At 39.3% G+C, this 18,201-nt stretch overlaps 1 protein-coding gene across 1 annotated transcript; it reads right to left on the bottom strand.

Annotated features, from left to right (window-relative positions):
• Positions 1–15,570, bottom strand: tlcd4a (TLC domain containing 4a). The gene is made up of 7 exons (XM_083901565.1): positions 15,288–15,570; positions 10,565–10,734; positions 9,495–9,584; positions 8,855–8,913; positions 8,641–8,735; positions 4,598–4,671; positions 1–3,432 (listed from the first exon to the last, which is right to left on the bottom strand). Exons 2-7 carry the CDS (start codon positions 10,723–10,725, stop codon positions 3,114–3,116), a joined length of 798 nt encoding a protein of 265 aa, XP_083757691.1. The 5' UTR covers positions 10,726–10,734; positions 15,288–15,570; the 3' UTR covers positions 1–3,113.
• Between the last annotated feature and the right edge of the window lie 2,631 nt (positions 15,571–18,201).

An 18,201-nucleotide genomic window follows, 5' to 3' on the forward strand; every position in this document is an offset into this window, starting at 1 on the left:
CCCAGTTTGTTAAAAATTGTGTCGATTAGTATTCAAGTATTCTTACTGATTACCTCAGTGCTGGAGATTGTACTAAATATCCACTTTAAAATGTTCTATCATCATCTCTGGATTACATAAGGTGACACAGTACAAGAATAAAGTTTAAATAAACATTATGTACATGTACTAAGGAAAAGAACAAAATTCGTATATGCTTTTTTGTTGTCGTCGTCGTTTACAGTGCAATCCCCATGCAATAGGACATGCAGTTATAGAGAATGTGTGAAGACCATTTGGACCATGCTTGATGATACATACAGATCTTCACCTATATCTGACCAGGAGTGGTTGTCTGCTGCTGTCCACAAAAAAAAAAAACAACCAAAAAAAACAAAAACATAAAAGCTGCTTGTTTTCCTATTGACGCGTGTGAAACACTGACAGACACCACTTCCTGTCTTCTAAGATGTGAGAGAGTGATATACATGTGTAATGCAGATGACACACAATGACTTTACATCATCCATGATGGTGTGATCCAAAGAAAAATGACCATGGCTGCATTTACACTGCACAACTTGATGCTCAACATCTGATATCTGCATTTCCACTGGTTAACCTTTTGGGGGCACTCATCAACTACAGGGTGTGCATGGCTACTGACTTGAAAATTAATAAGAGGCAAAAAAAAATATTTTTGTAATTTAGAAATCAGCCAAATCAGTCCAACAGTTGTATCAATAGTCCTTCATCACACAGGTTGAGTCATGTGATCGTAGATAAAGCGTCTTAACATCATTAGCCACCGTCCCTTCTTTAAGGACGCTGAAGTCGCGTTGACAGGGGAATATCTGTTTACATTGTATATGCAAATGCACACATGAATAAAAAGCCAGGTTTGGGAGTTCTTGCAGCTTGTCCTTTTTTTCCCCTTGTGTGGTTTGTCCGACAGCTATTGTGCGATTTGCCAGAAATTTGAAGTAGGAATGATTAAGGCGTAAAACGTTGTCATTTCTACCCAGAAGTTCTACAGAACTAACTTTGTTCTTGCTCTTCTAACGAGGTGGGAATAACAAAAACAGTCCAAGTTCTGACGACATCTGAATCATATCTGATTTAAGCCACATGGGGGGGGTGGGGGGGGGGTGGAAATAGAACTGGGTCACTTGCACCATGCAGTGTAAATGCAGCCTTCGTCTGTGATTAATCACAGCACACGCTATGAACACAGTTGATGTGAACCAATGAAACATGTTGGCAAGTTGGCACTGATTGTTATTAAAAGAATTAAAAAAAACTATGATGACAACACATTTTTTTCTAGATTGGAAAAGTAATGGCTCGAGCACTGGCATGTATACATACAGCATAAGTAAAAGCATTGAAACTGGCAGCCTCTTGGTTTTACATTTGAAATTGATCTGGTACAAAGGCAAGAAACAAAACAAAAAAAAACAATCAGATTGGAAATGGAAAACACAGTTAAATCACAGTGCAGCGAGGACTCGAGTCACAAAATATTCACTGTGCAGTTACGGTTTGTTTTTACAAAGGCAACAAAATGAAATCTGAAACACACAGCAAGGCAAACTAGCAGTCCCTGTTTTCTGTTGTGACAGCGTTTGATGTACAGCGATAACGATACACCGACAGTGAAAATTCAAGTAGGTTTTTTTTTTTTTTTTTTCGTAAATCATCTGTGAATCCTAACTATTCATTTGAACAAATGAGACATGAACCCTTAATACCTTTGAGCGGAGTTTTTCCCGTATGTTCACTTTGTATCATGGTAGAAAAACTTTCAACAGACACATGGCAAGCATGAAAGCTAACTGTATAGCACAACACAAGCCCATCGCTCCTGAACAATTATAAAATATTTGACATGTGAAACACTGGTTATTTGTGATTTTACAACCAACTTAAATTTGCAGAAATCAACCAGGGAACACAGAAGCATGCAGCTCGGTGGCAAACGTTGTCTGGGATAAATAAACCTTTCTTGTGCCTAAAACATAAGAAACAGGAAGTGAGGTGAATATAATAAAAACATCTGATTAAAACTAGTACTTGATGGAACATTGGGTTCGTCTACAAGTTCAGTTTTTTTTTTTTTTTTTAAACATACAATGAGAATAAATATAATGCAGACTCTGAGATCGAATCTGAACAGCATATTCTTGTTTATATAAATAAAACTTTTCTGTTTGCATTCGGTGAAAAATCTGACTTGTACACAGATTTACAGGTCAGATTTTACTGTGGACTCCCTTTTCTTTTAGGAAATGACTTCTTGCACTCCTCAGCATCGGCGTAAAACCACAGTATAGACATTCAGTTTCCCTTTGAGCACTTGTGTAGCTAGTACATTACATCGTTTAACCATTTGTATCCCTGCAAGTCCAAAGAAACACACTACATACATGGTGCCAATGCCCTTCAACCCTACATGTTTGATTTATCATTCAAATGCGACAATAATTCACATTAAAGGCTGGTTTTTAAATGAAACAGCTTGAGTGATTGACATAAATGAGTGATGTTAATTTTTGGTGATTACACTACAAATCTGAATCAGGTATTTGGATTTTTAAGAAGCATGGCAAGAAGAAGAAGAAAACAAAAAAGATGCTCGAGTCTTCACCTCCACGAGGCAGCTCACAATGATTTTATGGCACTGACCAATAATGTGGAAAGTGTTCTTCAAGGTTCCTCTAAATCGTTGCTTCCATCGTCAACACAAATGCAAAGTGTTCATTCTTTTATTGAGCAATAAATATGTAAAGAACGGTAAACTTTTTTGACAACTTGTGGTTGGGCTAACAGTCCATTATCCCAGGACGACTTATTTTTGTGTCGTCGTAAAATTGTTTGAGAGTGAAAAAAAGAAGTGGCCATGCACACAGAGTATTGCTAAGACGTCATTTCATGGCTTATGGATGGCCGGTTAAATGGTCCACCAGTGCATCTTAGTGAACTCAGTTTCCCTAATTACATTCAGCCCAGTTATGTCACAAGTCCCAGATGTGCCACGACTGAAGCAGCTCGACATGTAAGGGTCCAAACTGTGACGTCATTTTGTCCCCGTTTGTGGCATTTCGCTCGCCGCCGCCGCCAACACCCTGGTTCCCTTAATCGGTCTTTCCGTTCTCCTGAGGTGCGTCGGCTTTACTCCGCTGAGCCGAGCGCAACACCCTGTAGCAGCCACGGGCAATCTTATGCATCCACATAACGTTCATGATGTCCAAGCAGATACTGGAGCCGATCCAAGCTACGCGGCCACCCCACGGCACAAGGTAGAAGGCCTCAGTGCCATAGACCGCATACATACGACTGTAGTAGACTGGCATGACGGCGATGCGGACCATGAAAAAGACTAAAGCCATGGCAACGCCATTTGCCATGTTGGGCCGGGAGGACTTGGGATAACCAAGTACCTCAAAGAACCAGCTGAAACACAACACAAAACAGTGTCTTGCAGGATAACGATATACACATTACTACGTTCAAGACAATCAATCACGAAAATGTACAGTTGCAATTATTGTTCGAGTACGTCATGGGGAAACGCAGCTTTATCAGGATTAACGATCTATGAAGGCTCAGCAAGACACAAAGAGCATGCAACCGTCGACGCCGTTCAGACCTGGTATCAACATTCAACCTGAAAGATTGGCCCACAAGTGAACATGTTTGTACAGGTCTGAAAGCTCCCAATACGTCCTCAGATCTGATCACAGAAGACTCATTTCGATACGTTTCCTGAGCTGCATCAACAAAATCTGTCCTCAAGACGGATAAGAGACCTAATATGCTGCAGCTTAGTTCACTTTGACTTTATGCACTTTGTTCCAGCAATTATTAAACAATACACTTGCAGTATACATGTGGTATTTTGTGGTTACTTTTGCGTCTACTGAGAGTGAATTATCTATGCATAATTGTCATATATTGTGCTTCAGTGTTCAATGTTTTGGGTTTCATTTCATGCCAGCGTTCTAAAAGGGTTGGGTTGTTTTTTTCACGACACACGAACACAATGGCTTATTTGGCACTGCTAGAAGATTTGGCAAATAGTAGGATTTAGAGAGAGAATATTCAGAGGGCAGTGAAATCTGCCGGGCCACTGACGGTGAACAATTTACGAGCAGATTTCGACACTCAAGCGCTGTCCTGCTGGGTCTCATAGAAATTGATATGCTAGGTTTGGTGATTATTATCAGTCCAAATCCAATTTCACCTCCTTACAATGTCAAACACTAACCTCGCAAGCGACAGAGGCTATGCATTAAACTGGTAGCTTTCTTCTTCTTTCAACCCAGATTCTGCCACTCTGAAGTCTTTTTGGCATTAATGGTGTCAACACTGGGTCACAAAATAAAACTTTTTGTGTACATTATTGTGTTATTATCCACTTCAGACACTTGGATCAATTCATATTATTTGGGGTCGGGGCTACGGGCGATAAATAAATATTGCAAAAGCTGAGCCAAAGTACAAGTCGATTGTGATTTATAAAAGGGAAACTGGTGTGGGACCCGAGTGCAGATTCCCATGTGAACTCATGTGCAGTTTTATAAATGAGGCGCCAGGTCATTAATAACAAGGTACATACCGCTGGTTCACACACGGTGTAGAAAACTCAGCGAGCAGACGGAAGTTAGCAAAATAAGGCAACATTCCTTGGCCCTGGAAGAACAAGGCAAGAACAGGAAGACAAGAAAAAAAATAAAAAGGGACAAGAACAAGACACAGAGTCATTTGAATCAGCAGGCATCGAGATGACGTACCATCTGCTCCTCAGGGCAACAATAGCATTTTACCAGTATATCAGAAGAAGAACAGCAGCAGTTTCAGTTCACTTGCACAGCAAAGATTCCAACAAAGCATCAACACAAAGTTATTCTTCATATTTCAAGACCTTGTAGGACATACAATATTTCATAATTTAGTTTAAATTCAAGATTTAATTGGAGGGAAACTTTGAGCTAAAATTAGATTTAGTCCCCAACAAATTAAGAGCTTTTTGACGGATCTATCTGTCAGGACACATAATTACTACTTGAAAATTTGCAGGCCAAAATTAGACCATCATCCATAATATCCTTTCCGAATGATTCATTCTCTTCATTTATTGTGAGCAGAAACCCATCAACTACACAAGGAAATGGGCACAAAGGCCCTGTGATGTACAAATTACTATCAGTCTGGTAATTGCGTGGATATAGGACAGACTGCCGTTACATCACATAAAATTAGTGAAAATAAGGCATTTTGTAATTATTAAGGGTTAAACATGATCTCGACAATAGACTCTTGACTAACATTGCAGACAAACACTTGTCTTCTCATCCTATTGGACAAAGTGTAAAGACACAGGTGAGATCTCAACTTTACACAGCTATTGAGCAGAAACAACTTTAACATCACAGACTTTAAAACACAAACAGTATCACCATATATACATTCATTTGGCCAGCCACTATTTATGGGAGCAATTAAAAGCCATGCAGAGTAAAAAAAAAAAAGTTAAATGTTCAACTGTCAAACACGTCACACATTTGAAGATGACGGCCTGAATTCCTCACAGTCCTGATTCTGAAAATCTGTAAACTCAGCACAAATTACTTTATTTTTGTTCTGCTTCACAGCATTTTAGCTGCTGCTGAACAGAGAGGACTATCAGAAAGCCAATGTGGTTTAAGGAAACCTGATCTTAAATGTTGACTCGACCTATGATACTGAATCGACTGTTGAACATTAAACAGTGATGCTAAAACGATGGAATTCATATTGTGCCATACGCAACATTAACTGCTCGGTCGGGGAAAATGCTTCAGCGAGTGCTGTCATTTTAAATGTTATCGTTTTTGTTTTTCCACACTTTCCACAAAAGAATCACAGCATTCAGTTTGAATAAAACATCTCAAAAACAGAATCCAGGGTTACTTGGCCTGTGGCCTGATTTTTAGAGCATGTAAAAGAAGACTTACCGTCAGAGCTGAAACAAAAGCTGGCCATTGAAACATACTTACTATGCAACATAAACAGGGCATATCTGCATTTCTGTTTCTCTACAACATGATGTGCACTCTTCATCTAGCATGATCATGCTGGTACCTCTAGGAACTGGTAAGTCCATACTGTGACTGGGCATTATATATCTGCTCAGCGCAACACAGCAGCAATAACAGCAGACAAGACAGGAATAAAGAAGTCCCCATCGAGATCAAGACCTGCTTTGGGTCTCTGAATGATTCACCAACACATTTGGTAGTTTTTGCATGAACAGGGATGACACGACCCAACTATTTGTCGGTAGTTTTTGCATGTAGGGGTTTGAAGAGGGGCTATTTATGTTAAAGTCAGCGGAAGGACACAGAGACAGACAAATACATTTGAAAAAAGAAAAGACAAAAAAAAAAAAAGATGCCACCACAATTGGAAGCAACTAAGAAGCGACACAACAACGAAATGAGAGCATGCATTTAACATTTAAACACCGCATATAATTTCATATTTTTGAGCATTAAACTGCACACAACTGTTAAATTTGACATACAAACGACACTGTTATTCGATCATAAATAGACAAATTTGACCAAGGCATTAGTAGATGACGAATCAATAATCAAACCACGCCAAAGCCATCATTAAAATAGGCTGATTTCCAATCCTAAATTAATTTAATAGGGCCTTAATTGGGGCATATACCTCAAGATATGAAGTTATGTATCGAGAAGTTACACCTTTTTGTATATTTGACATGTACGCTACCACATAAACACACTCAACACTTTAGCTCATAAGACAACATGTGACAAAGTGAAGTACAAAACTGAAAATGACATTTGGCATCTTTAATTGTGGCTTTTACGGCAACTGCAGTGATGCCTGCAGTTGTTTAATATGGAACAGTCATTCTGTTTCCCCACAGGAACTTCATATCTAGTCTGAGGAAACAGTCATGAGTGTCCAGTAACAGTATGGCCTACTTCATCTCTCAACTACCTAATTGTTTTAAATAGCAGCTTGCTCCGTTTCTCCATATGAATGGCTGGATTTGCAGTCGAATGCGATGGCGACAAACAAAATCAGTTGAAAATATGATGTGTAACGTCATATTAAGAGGAGAAATCTGTAAATCCAGCCAATGACTGGACAGGTGAAAACGAGTAATGTACTGTACATATAAGACTGCAGGCTTTAGACAAAATGTCTATGGCGCTTTACTCCTTTTTCTCAACATTAAAGGATATTAGCAAAAATAAATGTAGTGCCAAGTAGTCGTATAAAAACAGGTATTAAGAAGCAGAGCAATCTGTATGTCCTCATGAGGAAAAAACAGAACATTGATTGTAAGAGAAGTAAGACAATTCCCTGCAGTAATTCCAGGGCACACCTGACAGAATACATTCACCACTGTCTTAGAAAAAAAACATGGCTATTTTTTGATACACTTGACCATGTGGTATCTCACGGATGATGTTTTTGTTTTATGAGTGGCGTGGTCAGTTTTCACCCCATTAGGGAGTGTCAAGAGGAGTGTAAGAGGGAGAAAGAGGAGGCAGAACTAGGCTATGGTACAAAAAACAGACAGGCTGAAGGTACAGTCGATATTCAGGTGAGTAATTAAGAGAGAGAGAGTAATTAATCGTTTGTTGGCATGCACAGTAACAAGAAAGGAAGCCTGTCTGTGTAGAAAGCTGCCAGCATGCACACAGTGCTATAACAGTTCAGCATTCAGCTGCGCTTCGTTCAGAAAAAGCTTGCCTTTACGTCCAGCTCACACAACATTTAAGGAGGGGTCGGTAAAACAAACAGAAAGCACAGATACTTTAAGGGTAAGGTGAGGGAGGATGGGGGGGGGGGGTCATCAGCCGGTACCATTATTGAGCATTCCATGCAAAAAATACCATAGTCATTCATCTCTGTAATAATTATGCGACAGATCCTGGCGACCTAGAGGGTTTCAGATTGAACCAAGAGTGAACAGCACAGCTGAGTACACAGAAACAGCTCTGTATCGAGATAAGAGCCAACTGTCAAGCAGCACTGCACGTTATTACTTTAAACACAGTGTGAAATAGCCATAAGGTCAATGTCAGGTTTTCTTTTTTTTGGTAAGAGGGCCTTTACAATATAAACTACTTAATCTCAGTGAAACTAATTCAAAACCTATGAATATTGGTGTTGTTACTTATCCTAACAAATAATAATAACAACTTATCCTCACAAAACAACTTTTGTACAAGTTTTAACAAGTTGTTATTTTATTATCAGTAATCTTCCAAGCACTCTGAAAAAAGATAACCCCATAAAAAAAGCAACACACATCTTAATATTTATATATGTTAATGACATCCTGTTGAAACACAGGCATTTCTTTTTTAAAATCTATAACATTTCCTTCTCTGATGTGTCCGTGCTGTTTATAAAGCAGCACTTGCAAATATACTGGCTGTGCTTAACTCGCTTCGTGCATACTAAATAAAGCTATTTGAGGCAAATGGCCGTGTGGAAATAACCCTGGATACTTAATGAATAATGGCTAAATTAGTTAAAAACACCCAGCGTGACAGGACACAGCTGTTCACCCTTGGTTGTCTCCTTCCCATCTTGCCTGCACGTTCTGCTATTGGACAATAGGGCACTCACCAGTACATAGTAGTAAGCATACAACGCTGCCAGATGGTGAACTACAAAAAACTTGTCGCCTATCGCCTTCCAATAGTAAAATATTAGCAGCAGATCTGCAAAACAAGAGTACAAGGGGAAAAAGGAAAGAGAACATGTCACTGATGATATCACAACAATTACACTGTTTTACTAACTTTACTCGCATGCACATTCACCAGTATGTTTGTCTTACCAGATATGAGGTAGCCTGTTGTGATGGCAACATTAGTCTTCACCAGTGTAGGATCTCCCCTATTGAAAATAGACATTAGGTTTGACTGGGTTTGTGGAGAGAAAATGTCCTGCAGCTGCTTTCAGACATTTTCCTGAAATCGCATGAAGGAGTAAGCTTTTTCTTGAGTTCATATCCAAGAACAGCTTACATGTGCGATGTTGACAATCTTTCTTATTGGTAGTAGCAAAAAAGAAACATGTGAATGGAATGAATAGTAAGAAAACAGGTAAGTCCATCATGCAGAGATGTAGCTCATACCCCAACCACTCAGGAAATGGGGATTTGATTTTACACAGCAATCAACACAAGTAGGTTTCTAAGTTTTAGCCAATTCTATGAGCCAAAATAACCACGGTGATCGCATGTGTCATATGGTATTATGAATAAAATTCAGTGAAGACATTAATTCAAAGAGGAAACCTTCTGCACTTGTTTTTGGCTTTGCATATAAAAAAAGAGACACCAACCAAACTCCTTAAATGCACATCACAACATACTGTCAACTCAAGTAAAGAAAGACGGACTGACTATGCCACTGGTCTGAAAAGTATTGAAAATTAAAGTTAATACAATATGTGCTACAATACCAGAGACTCACCAGACTGGGTCTTCATTGACGGGGTCATCGAACCACAAGATGTAGAGGCAGAAGAGTCCCACCAACAGTGCATGAAACGTTGACACTGTCCTAAAATGGAAACCGGTTATATAGGGTTAGGGTGCTTTTGTTTGTTTGTTTGTTTGTTTGTTATAGTTGTCAAAGGGAGACGTCTGTATTCATGAAAAATGCCTTGGAGCCGTTTCATGGTTTTGCACCGCACTTTTAATCTTTAACACACACACAAACTCAGGCCAGTGAGAATCATAAATAAAATACAGTTGCAGGTTCAGGCAAAGTGGCACACAGTCATTGTTATGTCATTACACCACCTAGCCTGATTATCTGACCATAGATATAACAAATACGACTTCTTAGTGGATAATAACCCTGTCATCTGGCTTAATTAGTTAATCTTACATTGCTTCTGTTGCCAGGTGCCAGCTAACTTTGCACTTTCTGCTTTTCTTTTCTTTTATTCCAGATTGGGTGCAGAATTTATACATTTATTTAAAAAAAAGGACTTGGGCCCTTTCCTGCAGCTTGTGATGGTGATGAGATGAGAGGCACACGCCAGCCTGTATGCAAACAGCACTGCAGAGGGAACTGGACATCCCCTCACTTCCTGTGACAAAATAGAGACCAACTGATCCTGTTACCAGGGAGAATGCAAGCTTGTAGTGCGAAGGAACAAATTCTCATCATCTCACCACCCACCACAATGACTGCATGTACATATGATGTCAGTGGTGGGGAAAAAAAATAGTAGGTTGCTATGCAGAATTGGTGGATTTCAGTCTGTAAAAAACAAACATGGTTTAAGGTGGGTAAAAGATAAACATATGATGTGTAACATTTCTACATAAAATTTAATTGAAGTGTACAAAACGGTCAATTTCATGCAGGTTCCTCCAAGGTACCAGAACCTTGAGGGAGTGCCATGTGACAGCCAGTGATTATCTTTGGACCCAGCTGAAACGAATCCCTACAGATCAACATGTGAGCCGCGCTCACCCCTCCCTTCTGTACATAGCATGTGAATATTCAATAACATCAAACTCATAAGTCACCTCGAGTTCCATTCCACCTTCTGCTTGTCACTGAGGCCAATGAAGCCTGGGCTGATGCGCGTGGACATCCAGGGACTGACCTTGTGGAAGAGCCATTGGAAGGTGAAGAAACTGGTCACTGAGATAGTGAGGATAAGCTGGCTGAATGGGTCCATGGCCATCCAACCCAACTGTGGGAGGAGGGACAGAAAGTGGGACAAGGTTAGAAAGTCGATTCAAATAAATATCCCACAAAAAAATCTGCATAAAATCAAAGGCTTTGAGTTAAACATCTAAAACCTGTCAGTGGGCAGCAACCGACCTTAATCAGAAAAGATAAATAACACATCATAAAACAGTGACAGTCCAAAGTTTTGGACTTTTTTGTCCCAACTTTGGACTGCTACGCTATGTGAAATTATGATTCTCAATTAATCGAGTCCTAAATCTTTTATTATTGAAAAAACATTCAAACTGACTGTCTGTTGACAATTAATTTAGTAATTGATTAATAATCTAATAATCGCTAATAAAGCTTCTTGGAGACATAACCTGCATCAGGAAAATTTAATTTGGCAATGTATACTGCCACTTCATCTTAAATTAAGTCCTACTACTTAAAGAATGAAATCAACATTCCAGTCAGTCGGTCTATTTCTGAGACCATGTTTACATATTTTGAATGTCTTTTTTGCATTTTTAAATCAAATGTTTGGAGAATTCAGTGTTTTGTGTGTTTGTTTTTGTTGAAGATACATCTCAATGTGTATCATCTAATGGTCCCAACACGTCACATCTGATAAGACCACAGCTGATATGTCGTGGATTTGGCGTCATACAGGCCACAGATTAAATCTTTGTCATTTTTGTCATTCTTGTCATTCGCACATTGACTGCAATCATACATAGGCTTATCAAATGGCAACTTGGTAGCACACCCAACGTGGAAGTGTATGCTCACAGTTTAAATTATTCGGTTGATGGTGGGTGTAGCTACAAAAGGAAAACAAAAGACTGCATTAGGGTTGCAATTAATCAATTCATCTATGAATATTTTATCTTTTAGAAATAACCGATAAAAACTGAATTATTTTGGTTTGTGGACGAAACAAAACATTTGAGAACGTAATTTCAAGTGAAGGGAAACCTTAACAATTTTCTGACACTCAAGAAAATACTCCACAGATTGAATACATTAGATAATAGAAAATAATCAGCAGCTCAAGTGTGTGCACACTTTGAACACGTACACAGTGTTTTGAAGGCCAGTCACAGAGACTCACGTTATGAATCATCAGCTAATTAAAATGAAAAAAACAATTACTTGTCTGGTAGTTTAAAAAAAAAACAAAAAAAAACATTAAGTAATTGTTTTAATCCCTCTTACTTACAGATGACTTAAATGTATGATGCTTAAAAATACAACACACGTTAGAAACATTACTGATATAAGAAAAACCTAAGTCAGTTTCACTTAAGTAACACATCCGTGCACTCAAACCTTATTTGTAAAGCTGGGTGCTGTGCTAAATCCTCAGAGGCAACAATAGAAAATCACGTACAGGACACAAGACATGTAGGACAGACTCTTATGGTCCATAAGAACAGCTTCATCCATCCACCTGCATGTGTATTCCAACTGAGCAGCAGATGCAAGAACATCCTGGACAAGAAGGAGAAGGTCTAGAAGCCCATAACTTTACTTATCTTTGCTGTAATCACACCATCTCCGTAAAGAGCCATCAACCGTCATAATGACGGATCCGACATTGAAGAACATTAAGACTGAAAGCGGCATAAGCTACCAGTGACCAAAAGACCACACACAAGAGTTCACTAATTACAACCATTTTAAAATCTCTGCACTGGACACGTCGGACATGAACATGAATCAAGATCCTTTATTGGTCCATAAGAGCCTTTTTTTATGGCTATATCCCTAAATAGTACTCATCAGATATGTTTCAAGTCGATGACCCTACTGTTAGCAGCCTTTTTAATTAAACCAAGAGTCAAAACCCACAGTGAAGAGTCACTTTACAACTCAAAGGTCTAAAGGTCCATGTCTGTGGAACAGTGTCCCCTTAGACCTAAATCTAAATACGGCACCTGGGTATTTAATTTTAATTGAAATTCATGTATGGGTTAAAGCTTCTCTTTTAAAGTGTTAATTATAATGTATCTTAATTATCATGAACCCCAAATATTGACAGTTGCAAGACAAAGATCCAAAAGTCATACCTCTAACACACATTGTAGCCTGTAGACAGTAAATGGAATGTCAGCGACAAAGGACCAGCGTAATCACACCACTTGACTGATTTATTTTGACTGCATCAGTCCATGATATCAGGCCAAGTTTGTTACCTTTAGTGATACATTTAGATTTATAATATAAACAATAAAAACAAAGCGCTGGCCTTGTTGATTATATTCCTTATTTTTTTCCCCCCTGCATTATAAAAATAAATTCTTCCGGGTTATTAGTGTTGCTTACGAGTAAAGCACTGTAACCAAGAAGAAAGCCATGAGGAACCAGAGGCCCTTTTCACAGTGCTTGAATATAGCATGCTGCAAGGCAGGCATCGTTTTGACTGAGGAGAGATCTAAATATCTGACTTTTGTTATGCTTACAAAGCAATGGCTGTTTTAGTTATAAGCAAGCAAGCTCCCTGGAGGACACTGTTGCCAAGGGCAAACAGTTACAGAGGTCAAGTGCAAATACAGTCACTTGTGAAAAGGTTTGTTTTCTTTTACAAATATTTCTTTGTTTTGAACCCTGAATTCAGAACAGACTTGAAATTAAAGTGTCTTCATAGACTATGGTTATGTAAAGGGAAATCACACACAAACTTATTTTGGGATATAAGAATGCAGTCTGTTTACATTCCTTTTTTACTTCCTGTAGTTGGTGAAAAAGTTGTTGTGACACATTTGGTCCAATCAAAATGAGCACCACAACTAGGGCTGGGACAATATACAAAAATTATTACACAAAAAGCCCTCAAAATAAGGTGATAGTAGTGAATTTATCCAGACCTTATTTTTATGATTCTTTTTACTTTAGAATGTTCTTGAAATAATTATACATAACAAGTTTTTTATATTTATAACATATATAACAAGCAGCTTGTTTTTTCCTACTCGGTTTGTGGCTGTTTGACTCATCAAGATGTCAAGATTTGTACACTCTTAGAAATAAAAGTGCTAAGTAGAACCATCGAAGGTTCTTCGGCTTGTCCTCATACGAGAACCCTTTTTGGCTCCAGGTAGAACCTTTTTATAAAGGTTCCACCAAGAACCATTTTAAAACCCTTTATTCAGGAAAGGGGTTTTAAAGGGTTCTCTGGATCAAATTGGCTCTTAATGGAACCATTAGTGTTACCAAGAACCCTTGAAAAACCCTTTCTTCAGGAAAGGGTTTTTCAGAAGCAAATGGTTCCAGGTAGAACATCAGCCCTTGTAGAAGAACACTTTTGGAACCCTTATTTCTAAGAGTGTATGATAATAGACTGCCACAGTTGAAGACACACCGGTCGCAATGGAGTTAAGTTTTGTTGTCGCTTTATCAGCTGACTGTTGTGGGTGGACCGTACCTGACCATTACTCTGGTACCCCAAGAGAAGGCTACCAAAAATGGAACAGTTGGGGGTGGTTACTTTGGTACTATTCCTAATGCAAATGCAAAAAATATGTGCCATACTGTACTGAACCGAACCGTTCCACTCGGAACTGCAGACTGTGGTCTTTGCATAACAGAAAGTATGTTGTTTGTCTTAGTTTCACTCGTAAGCTTCCACTTCAAATCACTTATTCTGGCTGGTTTGACCATTCAGGCTCCTGTAGAAACATGGCAGCAAAACATGGCAGTAAAACATGGCAGTCTCCATAAAGCAAGGCCCTTGCTAAAAATACATAAAAGTTCTATTCAGTGCAAAAAAAAAACAATAATACACTTATTCCAACAATGTACTCGTGTACAGTACATTCAATTTCCCTTCTTAAATGTTAAGTCTAATATGTGGAAAGCATAGTTTAACATCAGGTTAATTATGACAGGAAATGTTGCTATTGTCCCATGCCACGCCACAACATGAAAAAACACACTTTCTCATTGGCTCACTGCATACATGCAGGCATTAGAGCAGGTGTACATGTGCGTCCTGCAAACATTAACATAGAATGATTGAGACTGGAAGATTTAGCACCGCTGCCAATGCTATCAGGTATTCAGTATATCCCGCTTGGTCCCACCTTAAATAAACTGTAGGCCAAGGTAGACATTTTCTGGGAAATGATGTTTACATACACTGAGTGCACTGGTTACTTCCTGGAAGCTTGTTTTCGTCTTTTAATGTTCCCATAACGACTGGCACTAACGTTAAAATGCGCTTGCGTAAGACGTGTGGTCGTTTTCTGTTTGTTTATTTTCCGTTTTCAACGACGAAACGTCTGAATGTATGTAGTCTGTCTTAAACAACGGTGCCAGTAGCATCGCCGTCATCTCAAAGCATGTGTTCCGGGGGTGTCATCACCTCATATGAAGCAGGGGGTTAGCTTAGCACAGCATAGCATAGACCCCCCCCTCCTTCACACACCTACAAATTCAATTCACGCCGCAGTGCCTGTACAGCTGCTGCGAAGTGTTACATGGGAAATATAACACTGGCCTTGTGGCGTTGTTGTGCACCAGCCGTGAACACGAAGCAAACACAACACAAATAAACAACAAACACGGACATACCTTACGACTTTCATCGAGATGGTTTGCGCCTCACTCTCGTCTCAGCTGCTTATGATTCCCACGGTCGCGTGCAGAGCCGTGTGTGTTGTGTCAAAGCCACAGCCATGTCGAATCATTTTTTTGGGGAGAGAAGGGTGATAAAACACAGCTCACCGCTGCCGCCTCCTCCTCTGCTCACTCACTCACTCACTCGCTCTCACACAACACATGCACACGCTGACGAGTCGAGGGGGTGTGCGGACGGACTGCTGCTCCCGGGTTTGCGGTGTTTACAAGGAATCCAGTCCGACAACAACCGTGCATAACCGAGAAAGGTGCAGATCGTGAAGCTCGGTGCTCGATTGCAGAGACTACCACTAAGGGGGGGGGGGGGTGGTTCTGTGTGTGTGTGTGTGTGTGTGTGTGTGTGTGTGTGTGTGTGTGTGTGTGTGTGTGTGTGTGTGTGTGTGTGTGTGTGTGTCCCACGTAGAGATCAAATTTCAGTAGTAGCACACACACACATTCTTGTACAGCATTCTTAGTGAGGACACTCATATGGACATGCATCCCCCTAGCCCCTTACCCTAACCTTAGCCATCACAACTAAATGCCTTACCTCAACCCAAATAGAAACCCAAATGTAACACTAAACTGAAAATCAAGTCTTGGAGGCCTGGAAAAGCCTTTTCTAACTTGAAACTTTCTATGATTTATAGGTTTCTTTGGACCTCACAAACATACACACACACGTTTGCACAGCATTCTTAAGGACACTCATAAACTTAATGCATTCCCTATAGCCCCTTACCCTAACCATAACCATCGCAACAAAATGCCCTTAACCTAACCCTAAAACCAAGCAACAATCCAAGAGCTATTTTAAGGAGCCAGTGTGTCCTCAAATTCCCCAAATGTCCAAAAAGTGTTTTGGTCCTCACAAAGATACCCACTCAAGAAAACACACACACACAGTGGTCCGAGCCTATTTATAGCCAAGGCTTGTTGACTGAACTGATCCAGGATGAATCAGATGGGATAGCCACTAAAGCAAACTGAAGCCTAGTCTTATTATCAATAAATCTGTTAATGCCTTTAAATAGATCCCTTAACTATACCCTTAAAGCCTTTACACTAATCTCATCCTATGATACCCGACACAGCTCATAATGCCGAATGACCTAATAAGTGGACTGCAATCACACTCCACCAACATCCTTATTGGTTTCTTCTTCAGTGTTAGAAAATACCCAACAGCACTTCCAGCTTTTATTGTTATGTAAAGCCACTGATGATATTGTCCAAGTCCTTCTTCAGATAACGCCTGCAGTGCAGAGTCCTCCTTGACTCATTACCAGAGAGCAGATGACAGATTAAATGACCAGAGGGTGCACAATATAAAATTACATCACCTATAAACTGTATGAGCAAAGTAGCTTATTTAGAGCACAAGGATGTGGGCTGGTCAACGTCACCAGTGACCTGATTTAAAGTTGTGCAGAAGGTGTCACTTTATATGTCACACGCGGTCACCAGAGTGTTCACAACTGCAAATGGATAACGTGAGAACTCTTTCATCCCCAGACAGATTTTAACAGGACGTTTTCCTCTGTGAAAGCTTCCCTTTGTGTCCTTTTTGCAACATCTCTACTGCTGTAAAACATTAACTTTATGGTATTTAAACAAGCACATGTAAACACCACCCTGACGGCAGTATGTTCAACAGACACCTGCTGTGAACAGCATTTTGTACAGTAAAGTGTTGGCAGTGTTTGCATACTGTGTTTATTCTGTTTATACTGTCGTCTTGAGGGTGATATCAGTTTAACATGTAAACATTTTAGTTGCATGTAACAAACTGGTTGGTCAGGTCTCGCAGTTGAAAGGAGGTAAAGGCCAACGTATCCATTTACGACCTATTCTCATGCAACTCCAGTTTAAAGTGCCAGCACTTGCAACCCAGAATTTCTACTTCGCTTAGTAGTAGTAGTAGTATATATATCCATCTTCTACTGCTTTATCCACATGAGGGTTATGTGTCAATATCAGCTGACATAGGGTGATAGGCCTATTTTAATGTCCATTTTAAATGTCCATAATGTCCAATTTGCCTAATCCCCATATTGCATGATGTTTTGGGGCTGTGGGAGTAAACCCATGCACACATGGGGAGAACATGCTAACTCCATGCAGAAAGGCCCTTGTTCCAACCGGGTCGCAAACCTGGGTCTTCTTAATCAAACAATATGTATGTTATGCGTATAAATGAACTGACAACAAAAACACAAGTGGACAACCTGAGAAAGAAAAACAACACTGCGATTACATTAACATTATCCAAAAAAGAGGTGGGTTGAAGTTGTACAAAAACCCACCCCTTCTTCATGACGTATTAACGATTACATGACTGTTTCTATGGTGCTGGCAATTTATATATACACATATATATATATATATATGTGTATATATATATGTATGTATATATATATACATATACATATGCATGTATATATATATACACATATGCATGTATATATATATATACACATATGTATGTATATATATATACACACATATATAAATATATACATATAAAAAGAAAAACACCTTCACCAGTGAACACCTAGTGATAGTCAAAAACCAAATCCCTATATCAAATTTTTAATATTTCCCTGTAGTAGATTTTCTTCTTTGCTTTAAATAAGATCATCATTGCCGTCTGTGATTCTGTGACCCTTTAAGTCTCAGTAACTTTGTTAAAATTACTCTTTTCAGTTGTCTTTTATGGGCCTAGAATGTCATTGCACATATTTAATTCATGCTACATTCAAGACTTATTTTAAAACAGATATCATGCTCCGTTTATCTGCCAGCTCAGTCACACCTGTAATCAATCACCCAGTCATTAAAAGAGGACAGTTAAAGCAAGGGCCATATC

The sequence above is a fragment of the Microchirus variegatus genome, assembly GCF_963457635.1.
Source record: "Microchirus variegatus genome assembly, chromosome: 15".
Lineage (NCBI taxonomy): Eukaryota > Metazoa > Chordata > Actinopteri > Pleuronectiformes > Soleidae > Microchirus > Microchirus variegatus.